The sequence below is a fragment of the Melospiza georgiana genome, chromosome 2 (genome assembly GCF_028018845.1).
Source record: "Melospiza georgiana isolate bMelGeo1 chromosome 2, bMelGeo1.pri, whole genome shotgun sequence".
Taxonomy (NCBI): domain Eukaryota; kingdom Metazoa; phylum Chordata; class Aves; order Passeriformes; family Passerellidae; genus Melospiza; species Melospiza georgiana.
In genome coordinates this window covers 17,895,366-17,908,270 of record NC_080431.1, presented here as the reverse complement: position 1 = coordinate 17,908,270, position 12,905 = coordinate 17,895,366, and the positions used below count along the sequence as shown (strand labels likewise).

Here is a 12,905-nt window from a genome sequence, read left to right as displayed (position 1 = left end):
AAATCTTGACAGAAGCATGCACCAAGAAGTGAAAAGACTCAGTTGAGAAATGGGGCTTAATGGGCAGATCTCTGCAGAAATCAAGTACCTGCAGTAAGGTAATGAACAGACCAGGCAGCTTCTCTCTGCTCTGCCAGTCAGCAAACCAGCAGCCATAACATTCAACACTCATTTCACATCTGAAGTTAACCAAGACAGAAAACGTCTAAAGAGATGATTGTACTTGATTCAGTTATCCAGGAAACACAAATTGTGGGAGATGGTCACAGGAGTTTCACCATTTCTCCTCTTAATTAACTGTAGACTGCTAGTGAAGGAGCAGTCATGCCCCAGCCCTGCTCCTCCAGTGCCATGGCCATGGGTTCTCACTCTTGCCCTGGTACCAGCTCAAATCAAATGACCTCAGGATGAGGCAGGGCAGGCTGCAGACATGAGCATAATTCTCTGTCCTTAAAACAAACAAACAAAAAAAGGCAAATTTCTGTTTAATCAGCCACCAGTTTATTGGTTCAAACCACTGCAAGGTGCCCATCTCTCACCTGACACAAGAGAAACCATGGGAAGCCAAAGGCAAGGGAGAGAAATAAGTATGTGCTTAGAAAGTGGTTTGGGATGACTGTTTTGAAAAATCTTAAAAAATCAAAAACTTTATTAAAAACAGTTTCTGTTGGGTTTTGTGTTTGTTTGGGTTTTTTAAATGGTATAATTTATTAGGTAACAGCAACCTGCTTTATTAATAACAGTCAAACTGCTGCTTGACATTAGAAACTCTTGTTTGTGGAAACTGCAGTTCTGTTGACTGGACATCTAACAGCTGTCAGAACCCAATAAACTCACCAAGTGTTGACTCTACACCATATAAACCCACAACTCTGCATCAAGTATGGCGAAATGGGATATTTTACATCATTTTTCAAACAATTTTTTAAAGCATAGGGGGGAAAAGTGACAAAGATGGAAACTAAAACATTAGAGCAAAAATGCCATTTCATGTCTTTACTGTTGATAACATAGCATTGGTTGCTTGCTGATAAAAGCAGCCTAAGGTGAAGACCAAGCCCAGCAGCAGCCCTGGATATCAGAGTTTACGCAGAGCGGGCCCTGGCCAGACCCTGCCAGGCTGCCTCCACACGAGGCGGGCGCTGCTGCTTCCCTGGCTCCACCCTGCCGTGCCCTGGCTTTATCAGGGAGGAGATGCACAGGTGCCAAGCTCTGCCTCGCCCTGCTCCCTGCCCTCCCACCTCTCCTCACCTCTAGGAAAGGAAACCAGGTGGCTGAGCTGGGCAGGAGCCACAGCCAGACTCTCACCTCTGCCAGCAGAGAACCAGACCTGCCAAGAGACACCATGGGGCACACCCCCCTTCTCCTCCCAAACAGAAACACTGCTTGGAGCCCACTGGCAGCGCTGTGCAGCGCTGTGCCTGACCTTATTTCTGCTGGGAATGTTCCTCCCTCCCTCGCTCCCTCATCAATTCCACCACGCTTGTCTGATGTTTCCTTTTCTGCTGTGTCAAATACAGATAACAAGTTACTCGAGGCAGGGATCTGTCCACAGCAGTATAGCTCACCAGCGAAAGGCTTGGCAGGCTGTACAAAAAATGGAGCAGAGCAAATGACCAGCCTTTAAAACAAACACGATTTCATTTATTCATAGCTTAATAACTTACTAATTCATTGCTTAATGTGTTATTAGCAATACATTTTAAAACCAGGCTTTGACCCTCAAAATTCCTTTCTAAGGCATAAATAGTTAGAAACAAGTTCTTCCTTCTGCAATTACCAATGCATTGATGATTTTCAAAGTCTGAGGTCTCCAGCATTAATGATGCCATAATATCAACCCAGACACTTCTAACAGCTTTTTCTGGAGTACTTTTAAACTCCAGCACATTGTAGCCAGAGCAGCTGCTTGTGAAGCACGCTGATCCCAATGGGATGAAGGGGCCCTGATGGACAGGGCAGCCCCTGCAATCCCAGGCAGGCTGTGGGTCAGGGTTTGTGGAGAAACAAGATCTGCACACCCCCAGCACAGCACTCAGCGTGGCCCTGCTCCCTGCACAGGAGAGCAGCACACAGGTAGGAAGGCTTGTGAGAACCCCACAGAGCCCAATGAGTAAAAATACCTCCTGTAAGGCCAACCCACAGCTGATCTGCTGCCAGGAGCAGGAAGCAGAAAAAAGGGTTAGGAAAGAGAGTGGTTGTACATGTCTTGCTGCCTTTTCTTCCATGAGCATCTCTAAAATTGAATATTATAAAGTACTTTTGTTGCTATTTAAGGACACAGGTCTAGCTCTCTGTACCAGCCATGTATCACATGTCTCACATGTCAGGGAAACTTGCAGACTGGTTGTCAAACCAGCGAGACTGCTGGTCCAGGGTGGTGACACTGAGTGGGAAGGCTCCTCTCTTACAGCACTGCCTGCTCCTGCTTTCCTTCTCAGGCAGGATGCACACCAGAGAGCCACCAGCCACACTGCAGCTCAGGGAATGGCCACGTGCAGAAAGTCAGGAGCTACTTGATGGGAAAGGATGGGAGAGGAACTCCTGAGGGAATGTGGGGGAACAGGAGGGGCTTCTCTGCAATCCAAGTGCCAAAGGGTAACACCCACACCCCTTCCTGCCTTGGCAGTCACACATCAGGCCTGTCTCAAATACCTGCATTTCCCTTCCAGCTACTCTTGGATCTCTAAACTCTTACCTTCCTTTGGGGATAAAATTGAAATCCTGCCTCTTCCCACCATCTCCAATAAGAATTCCCTGCAGTGACACATGAATGTCAAGCAGAGTCTTTACTGAATTCAGCCCTAGACCATTGTCTCAAAAGAATCACTGTGGGGTTCAAGGGTGTTTAAAGAGAGTATCAAATACAGCTCTGAGTAATTGTTCTGTTTCCATGTTTTAAAAGGCATGTGGTAGGATGCTGCAAAGTTTCCTCCTGATTTCCTGAAGGCTGAGTGGGAACTGTTAGCACTACTTTAACTTGGATAATTGCTAAGCACACCTTGCAAAATTAGCAATGTAGCATTTAATGTGCACCTTTACTCTCCTTCTGCAAAATTATGGCAGCTCTCTGCACCACCCAGACCTATTTAATTCCCGTTAGATCAAAAATGTAAACAATTGCTTTGAAAAACACCTCCCACTGCCACACTGAAATAGTTCATCTTCTGTCTTCATATAACAACAGAGAGAAGCAGTTTCTATTAATATCCCTCTCCTGCTCCAGGCTTTGTGGTCTCAAAGAAATTCAGGTATACAATTTTCAAAGGAATTGACTTTGAAACAATGATGGCACTGAAGTCAGATGCAGATTGCAATGACCTTGAAAGGCAAGTAAAGCATGAGCTGGGAGTAGGAAGCACTGAGGAGACTCAGCAGAAGGAAATGATGAAAGTACGGAATTAGAAAGCTTAAAAAGCTATGTGTTGGTTTGTATTTTTTTCTTACCTTTACTTCACAAGTGAATTATCTGATGTGGAAAGGTCCTTTTTTTTTTCCTGTCACTGTTGGCAGCATTTTGAAAACCATCAACAACTTTGATGACTTCCTTTTGATCCCTCCAGTGCACTCAGATGCTCTTTGCCTCTCTTTACCTTCAAATCTTTAATATCAGAACTCCCATGTACATCCCACAGGTCACTTGCAGCCTCAGCAGCTGTTGCACAAAACCCAGAAATGGAGTTTTTGACTGTGGCTGTCCTCAACAAAACCACCTGTGTCAGGAACACAGTAAATGTCTGGGTCCTGAGCAGACTGGAGCTATCTCATAATTAGAGCCTAGCATGTACTCAAGCATGAATAAAGTAATGATGATGAATTTTCATCACTCTTGTGATTCTGTGAATGTAGGTCATATTCCATCCTAACTACTGAACATAAAGTTACTATTTTTCAGACAGTATATTATGCAGACCCAGCTTCATGTCCTACTAAATGCCCATCTATGAGCAAAACATCCAGGGAACCTTTTTATATCTCATTTCTGCCAGTTTTTGTTCTCATCCAAGCTGCATAACCAAACATACCTGTTTTGCTCCCTTAGCCCATCTTTCCCCTTCTCCCATTGTCAACAGTTCTCAAACTAAGCTGGAAAAATTCCTTTCCCAAACATAAACATCCTTTCTTATCTACTTTATTTCACTGAATGTTTGGGTGAGACCTTTAATTTTGTTTTGTTTTTAAAGTATTATAACAAGAATAGAGTATTTTATATAAATGTACTTTGCCATTACAAACATGCTGAAGGCTGAGTAAAGTGTCTCAAAAAAGTGAAATCCCAAGTAAGAAAGCATCAAACTTCCTTTTATAAATCCATCAACCAAGTTCCAGACTCAGCTGGAGATGGAAAACAAAAGCCAGAGAAGAATTACCCAGTGTTTGGAGAGAGGAATTAATGTATGTATTAACAAGAAGATACAAGATGGGTAAATTGTGTCCTCCCTCCCACACCTGAGAGCTCAGGCACTTCTCAGGGGCAGACAGGGAATCAGAACAACCCACTCAGCTTTCACCTCACCACATGAATTACCAAATGACTCTCTTCACTGCAGTGAATCTGAAAATTGCAAATGTTAAGATAATGGAAATAGAGAACAACCAATTCAATTACAAGTATTCCACAGGAGCAGGATACAGAGCCAGAAGGAACATTTCAGCTTGGCAGGGCCTTTCACAGCAATTGCTTCAGCAGGCATCATGCCTGCCATGACACACGCAAGGTAAACGCAGAAAGAGGAAACAAACCAGTCACACAACACACTGGTTCATGTGGTTCATGGGCCAAAAGCTGATACAAGACTGGTTTTACAAAGCTCTTGTTCAAACACAAGGCATATGACATGGGGTAACCTCAAATGACCAGCTAAGTATGGTTAGCTAACCTAACCATAGGGTTACTGGAGAGAAAACCAGCAGACCCGGACAAAATAGTGACCAAGGGAAATACCTTTGTTCATCCCAGAAGCCAGACATAGGAGTGTTTACAAAAAAGGCTGCAATTTATCTTTTGATATTTTTAACTATGAAGGCTGTAGCCTAAAGTGCAATTTTTAAAATCAGCTATGTGTATTCTCATCAATCGCTATTTATATAAATTATCTTGGTGTTTCATATGCAAAGCCACCCTCCCTTTAAATCCATCAGATGATAGGCAAGAATTGAAAGAAAAGGAAGATACATTTCTGGCTCAACAAGAATTGAGACTTTAAAAGAACTAGGACAGTCACTTCTCAGTGCAAATTTTCTGCCTGCCACATGAAATGCTGAAGGCAGAAAGACTTTTAGTAAAACTGTCACTTAGCAAATGCCTCAAGCACAGGAAGGGTGACAGCATGCACAGCCCTGAAGTAACAGCACAGGTGAAAAACAGGAGCTTACTTATTGCACAGCAGTGCAGTTCTCAACTTGCCAAATACCTGTTTGCCCAGATTATCAATTTCAAAAAGGCTGACTGCTGCCAAGCAGAATTACACACCAAAATCTTCAAAACCTTGCAGTACCATGCTGCACTGTGCTTTATCAGCTCACCACAATTTGAGTGCCACATTCTACTAAGAGTCTGCCTTGCCCTGTGTCCTCAAAGGGGTTTAAATGCCTAAGGGACCATCACACTGGCTCCTACCAAGCTCAAGCACCATCAACCTTCACATGAAGGTAGAAACATTTGGGGATGGCTATCACAAGGCTCTTCCATTTCAGCTTTCTCCCTTGCTGAAACTCACAGCCCGTTACACCTTTGTGTGACCAAGTTTAACATTTCTTCATTGCAGCAAGGGTTTCATTGTGTCCCGCTCCCTGCTGCTCCAGGGAACCATGTGGGAAGCCCAAGAGCCAGCTCCATGCCCCTGGAACACCACAACTCAATTTAAAGCATTATTACAAAAACTCAAAAGCCACAAAAAAAAAAAAAAAAAAAAAAAAAAACAAACAAACAAACAAAAAAACAGCTAAGGCAGACTGAGGATATAACTAACACCCAAGACTGCTGTAATTAAGGGGATCTATTGTCCAAAACTGCTCGCTCTGTGTGAGAACTCAACCTCCAAGATAATGATTCCATCTCTACCTGCACCCAGGACTGTGTGCTTAGGCTGACTATTCCACAAGGCATGAGAAGGCTGCACCCATGCCTTGTGAAAGGCAGTGTTAAGGGCTGAACTTCCAGACAGTTTGCATCACCACAAAGCTGCATTCCTGTGTGTGCTGAGCCAAGTGGCTCATGCTTGAGCTATGTAGTTGTGGGGATAAGTAACTGGAGAGAGGTCAAAATAGCTAACACAGTATTGCAGGGTTAACTCAGGAGACCTACAGGTGATTTATCCATATAAAAGCATTCAAGATCCTGTTCTTTCTGTCCAAAATGAGAGCTGCTATTTAATGGGACAAGACAAAAGAAACAGTGGAACTAAGCCAGATATTGAAAATAGCAGGTTCAATCTTCCAGCTGAAATGCAGTGCTTCACATACTGAAAACCTTAAGAAGTTGTCGGAGCTGACACGCAAACAACAAAATCTCAAGTAGCTGGCTTGATCTTCATTAAATGAAAAAGTGATGACCCAAATGCCTCCTACTCCCAGATTTTGGCCTACACATCAGCTTAGAGCAAACACCTTGAAGACAGCTCAGCCTGTGTTACATGCAGACACTGTCCCTGCTCTGTGCTGCTCCTTCTCTGCAGAGGTTCCCTGTCATTTGATATGCACGAGGTAATCTTGCAGCTTGGCTCTCTGGGGTTGGAAGTGTGGCAGGCAGCTGTGCCAGGCACTCCTGCCAAGAAAATATTCTGACACACCATGGTTATAAAAACACATCAAAGGAAAAGGCTTTTTTCTTCTTTCATATCACTAAGTACTTAAATCCCAGCAGGGCTCTCCCAGCTCTGCAAGCTTTAAGTATATATACTCAAAGTCCATAAACTGAAGAGGAGACTGGCAAATATGCACCCCGCAATCCCCCGAAAAGCCTTCTAAATGTGCCATCATTTACTGTTTAATATCTATTTTTGGATATGAAGTCAGTGATAGCTGGGGTTTTTTTGGAAGGGGGGGGGAAGTTGTATGTAAAAAAACAATTCCTATTGTGATGAAGTGTTTTGGGACACAATATTTAAGCAATAATAGTTTGGTTAAAAAAAATGTAATCAACCTTAATGTTGATCAAATTTTTTTTTTCAGATTCCCAAAAAGGCAGCCAGCACCTTTTAATAAGGACAATTCTGTTGCCATCTCTGAACTTACTCCCACTAGTTTCACTAGATTCAGCTGTTTCAGTAGCAAAAGAAAGAGTTTGGTTTAGGCTAGAATATGACAAGAAATGGATGCCATGCAGGTGCTCCCAGGATCAGTGACAGTGCCATCCTCACAGAAAATATGAGCAATGCACTCCTAAATGCTTGTGTCTGTTCAACTGCAGCACCCACCCTTTACTTTTAAAATTTTAAACTTCATGTTAGGAAGGGCATGCCTGCTTTTTCTACTTTCAGCAGGAAAGCTGAAACAAAGGGCAAGCAAGTTAATACCAGCAGAGGCATTCCCCACTACCACTAAAGGCCCCTGGGTGCAGTGGAGTGCCCACATCCTGCAGATTCAGAGCTCTCACATGGACCTCTCCAACTCTACCAGCTACATGGAAAGCTGACAAAGTTGCCAAGTAGTAAATTAATGCCTTCGTGCTCAGACCTGCCTGCTTGCCAAATTAACAGAAGCATACAGAGCACTCTGCCACATGGAGAAAGACTTTTTGAGTTCCCAAAGTTGAAAATCAAGTGAACCAAGGACAGAGGCTACAAGGGTAAGAAAGAGCAGGCAAGCTCACTAGAGCGTAGGAATGGGGAGGACAGGACACACAGAACAGGTCCTTCCAAGCTGCTCACAACTTTAAAATGTCCCTTCAGTACGCCTGAGGATGTTCCTGTCCTTGCAATAATCTAACTCACCCCAGTGATTCTGGGTACTTGGAGACGGTGTGTGAGTTCCTTCCTCCCACATCTGTGTCTGATTTGTCAAGACAGGTGAGCCAGCCTTCAAAGCTTCAAAAGCCTGCCTGTCAAGAACAGAAAGCCAGGGAAATGTAATGTAAAGTTTGGGCCCAAACTGTGACTAAGACTGAAAATGCAGAGCTACTGAAAAGTGACTGAAATGGCTATGGGACATTACCTGCACTTAAAACACCAGCGCTGCACACAGATTTACTGAGGAACCACATGTTTTCCTTCTTTGGTTTGCAGATGTTTCTTTTTTCTGCAGAGCATTAAAATTGTGTTTGAGGAGAGGAAACAGATGGTAGCTGCTATAGTGGCACTTTTCCAAGGTGGAAAGAAACCATTATAGTGGGGCTTCCACAAGCTTAAGGCTAGGAATGTCAGATTTGTATTGCCTGTTTGCACGACCTAAACACGCCACTGCAAGGCTTCCAAATGATGCAAATGTAGGGAAGTGGCTGACACTGAGAGCTGGTGCCTTAACACTGTTTATGTATCAGTCAGAGCAAAGGGAGACCTAAGCACAGTCCCCACAGCAGTCAGTGATCTGGACAATCCATGAGGTCCCAGGTCAGAACTGTTTCTCATCTCAGGCTTCAACCTCTGAGCTACTTCCTGACCATAAAGAGAAATTTGTGGAAGAGGGTTGAATTTAACACAGTAACAGAACTGAAAAAGAAGAAGAAAAATAAAAACTACATCCAAATAAAGAGAAATTATGCCATTATCCATCAAAACAATAGACATGAAAAAAATAGGGTTTTGTTTTTCACTATCGAGAATGATTTCACAGGTTGTTTTTTTTTTTTTTCTGAAATAACTCCAAAATTCTAATGAGGAAAAAAAACCCAGCCAGAGAATTTCTTTAAATTATTTCTGCCTTTTATGGATTTATATGAGAACAGCAAAAGCAATTAGTCTTGTCATCCAAGTTCAGGTGGCCATTTGATAGAGGGAAAGTGGCTGGGAAGACTGAGGAGCATATCTGAGAAAAAATAAAAGAAGATGCCATGGGAACACCCTTTACAGTTGTTGGGAAAGTGTAGGGCACAACGCGATTTTGAACTGTGGAGCAGGAGTCAGAGCTGGAACATGAAGCAGATGATAATTTTAGACTAGGGAGCATGATTTTGGCAGCTAAGTATATCCAGAAGGAGAAGCTAATGTAAGGTGTTGGAGAATAAGGGGAAGGTGAGGAAGACAAGAAATAATCAATCAAAGCTTTGTTAGAGAAAGCTGTCCAGATTTGTGAAATGTGGCACAGGAAGGCACTTGAGGGATCAGTAGAGGATCACACATTGCTATGAGAGTAAGAGAGGTCATAACTTACCATGGGGGCTGGGAATGTGAGTAAAGCAGAGTTTGGTCAGAGCAGAGGGAGCAGGATCTCTAAGGCAGGTGCAGGTGTGGCAGTGAGGGATGAGTAGCCCAGAAAGGTTGTGTGAGTGCCACACTGACACAGGGGACTTGCCAGTGGGAAAGCAGCCAGAGGCACAAAGGCTGTTCTGCTAGAGCAGTGAAAGATCACAGACACAGCCAGACTCACCACTCCAACCTCAGGCACTGGGAGATGCCAGGCTGCGAGCTGAGCTGCTCCAGGCTCCCTGGCCCCCAGGAACAACCAGCACACCTCAGAAGGTGGAAGGCCTTCCCTACTTAACAGCCCCCCCCTCCTTCTCTCTGTTCAGCACACAAGTGTTTTAGAATTCCTCTTCTGAGTCAAAAGCTTAAAACTACCTGGGATAAATCTCTGCCTGCCTGCAGCATAATTCAGAGGAAAAAGAAAAAAACAACTAGCTGAGGAAGAAGAACAGGTTTGGGTTTTTTCCCTAGAATCCTACTAAGGAGAAAATCCCCTGATGCCTGAAGGTGGGCAGCTGTGTCAGGGGGAAGCCAGGGGACCCTCTGCATTTCAATTACTCTTGAGCACGGAGCTATTGAAAAAGTCAGAGCATGATCTTGGGCTGTTAAGGAAATCTTTGCTTACAAAAGGTTTTTGAACCAACAGAAGGGCTGTGAAGGCAGACAGAGGATAATCAGACCCAAGGACAGTGTACAGCCCAAGAATGGAAGACAGCCACAGAGAAACTGAGCAACCTGAAAGCAGCAAGGGAGGGACGGGGGGAGAGAAAAAGGAAACCTGAAACAGTCACCTATAAATACAACCAGTGGCTGTATAAAAGCACTGCCTGTGGCCTGAGAATACCTGCATAAAGATTATAACAGAGAGGAAGAAAGAGAAGGGGGAGGAGAGGGACCAGCTAAATCACATGAGTATGAAATTGCCTGTAAAGTCTGCCTTTCCTTTTTTTCTTTTTTTTTTTTTTTTCCTTTAAATATGCAAGTTTAACAAGCTAAAAAATCAGCACATGGTCAGAGCTGCCAGCAAGTATGCAAACAGCATTTGGAGCTGCTGGTGGCTCACATGAAGGTCACAGTGTACCTGCAGCTGCACAGCTGAGACAGGCAGTGTCACAGACAAACCTCCCATTCTGGAGCCTCCCTCTCCTTCAGCTCAGGAAGAAAAGGCTCCCACATTCCCAACCAAATACAGCACACATTCTTAAAATTTATCTTGCCACAAAAAAAAAAAGATCAGCATTTTCATGGGAGTGGAAAAAGTAATGTACAAATTACTAAAATAAACTGCAACAGACAGTATGCCCTAGCAAATATCAGTCTGGCTTTCTTCTTCAGCATTCAGAAAACCAAGACAGGAAATGAAACAAATATCAAGATATTTAATAAAGACATGTTTTGAAAATAGGAAGATAATCAACAGGAAAAACAAGGAAGGAGAAAAAATGTGTATGTGACCTTTACTTGTAATTTAATGCTTGTTCTTGTCAGATCAAATCTTGTTTCCCCCCCTCCAAAAATGTTGTTAAGAAGGTAAAATATATTTTTTTCCTATCCAAGAAAACAGAGGCAGCTGACATGTTCATTCCATATTTGTCTTTTAATCTGTGTATTCATCAGCCTACAGCATCAGCCATCTTGCTAATTATCTGCTTCCACCACATGGAAATTGAAAAAGATGAAAAAGTCACCCTTAGGAAACAGCAGACTAGGAAAAGGGGAAGATAAATTCCAAGTTTTTATACTGCAATGAGTAATACCATATAATAGTCTGTATTTTCAAATCACCGTTTTGTCTCACGTGACAAGAAGATGCAACACTTCTGTCATCTGTCAACCAGGAATAAAGGGCAAACCAAACAGTTTCAAAGGATGCAAAAACCATCTCTCTTGTCTTTCCAGGTAACTTTTTATTCTGAAATATGTTCACATTCTCTGCATGAGCAATAGCCAGGATAACACTTCTAGATCTAATCAAAGATCACCTCATTCTGCCCTGCTTCTTAGTTCTAGTTTTGAACACACAAGCATTTATATTTTCCACAAATAAAACAATCTCAGAAATTTTCATAGTATTTCTACAGTGCTGAAAGCATTTTAGGAGATCTGCTCTAATTTTTAATCCATACAGATGTAAAACTACATTGACCACGATTAATTCATGCAACTCTTCATTCTCATGGAAGTGCAATTTAGAGCCACCCAAAATACTGGCTTACAGTCAGCTCAGCTTTTCACTGCTCCATATCAGACCCATTTCACAAGACAAATCTGTAATTCCCCCAATTTAGGTACAGCCGAATCAGATAAAAAAGGAATCAAGACCCATTTGGAGTACATGACTGGGCTAACAGCTACTCAAAATGATGTTCTAAAGCATGCTTCAGGAATAACTAAGCACTAAAAAAAGTTAATTAGTGTTAATATCAATGAAAGTTTAACCTGCTGACAAAAGCTCTTAAGGTTCTCTTTCCTATTAATGAGAGCATGCATAAAGAAAGCTAGTCGGATTGCCAGGATTTTCTGTAAATCCCACAAAATCACTAACAGCATCCACACAACACATTATTTAAGACCAGCAGCTCCTCCTACCAGCGCACTGGGAAACCGCATTTAATCTTTGCATCAATTCTTCTAGGGCCATTTCTTCAATTTTCAGCCAGCATCTCATTCTCAGATAAAACAAAAAGAATCCACAGCAAGCCTGCCCCCCCTGCTCAAGGATTAAAGGAGGCAGAAGGGAAAAAGCCCCAGAGCAGCCCGCTACAGCAGCGCCTCGCAGCCCTGCATTTCAATCGCTCCGCACGGCTCCCCTCGGCACAAAGGGAGGCAGGAGCCCACGTTCCCTGCTGGCAGAGCCTGGCCGAGGCGGGGACAGCCGGGGCGGGAGTGCTGGTGGCAGCAGGAGCGCTCCCAACTTGTCTGCCGCTGCCCGTGCGGCCGCAGCCAGCCGCGATCGCTGCGAGGCGCTGGGAAGGGAAGGGCTGGGAAGGGAAGGGAAGGGCTGGGAAGGCAGCGCCGCATCCCGCGGGAGCAGCCGCGCTCGCAGAACGCCCCAGCCTCACTCACGTGAACGCCGGGGCTCCTCCACCTCCCTGCCAGGCTGCTGCCACCATGGGCAGCTTGGAAGGAAAACACCTTCCCACTGACAACGCCAAGGAGATCCCGCTCTCACCAGTCCACTTCGGTCTGGACCGGTCATTTTTGAAGGTTAAGGACTTCAGATTTCCTTTAAACGCAGCCGTCTTCTGGAATCTTTGGAGGAGTCTGTTTAAATGTTGTGCCACAGCAGTATTATAACTATGTGAAATCTCTATTTCCACGGCAACTGTGTTCCCACCTTAGGCAAAGGGGTTTCAGAGTCGGGATCTGTGGACCCCTCAAGGGGTATGGCAGCAGAACTGCTGCAGAAGGCACCCAGGAAAACCAAACCTCATAAACTTCCACTTACTACACAGGGTATAGTACCACTGGAAAACTTCCTGGGACACAGGAAAACCTACAAGACTGAAAGCAGTACAACGCTTCTCTATACAGCTGCACCTCATAATTGATTTCCACTGCCTT

General features: G+C 43.8%; 1 protein-coding gene across 9 annotated transcripts in view; it reads right to left on the bottom strand.

Moving 5' to 3' along the window:
* The window catches only part of MCF2L (MCF.2 cell line derived transforming sequence like), a 156,598-nt gene that overhangs the window by 111,112 nt on the left and 32,581 nt on the right, over window positions 1–12,905 (bottom strand). Inside the window, exon 1 of one of the 9 annotated variants that reach the window (XM_058044999.1) lies at window positions 11,931–12,306. The exons of 6 other annotated variants lie outside the window; for them this stretch is intronic. In XM_058044999.1, coding sequence (XP_057900982.1) covers window positions 11,931–12,009 — 79 coding nt within the window. In that variant the 5' untranslated portion in view covers window positions 12,010–12,306. Of the gene's footprint in view, window positions 1–7,934; window positions 7,950–11,930; window positions 12,307–12,905 lie in introns of those variants that run through there. 2 more of the 9 variants (XM_058045009.1, XM_058045004.1) reach the window with 2 other exon arrangements.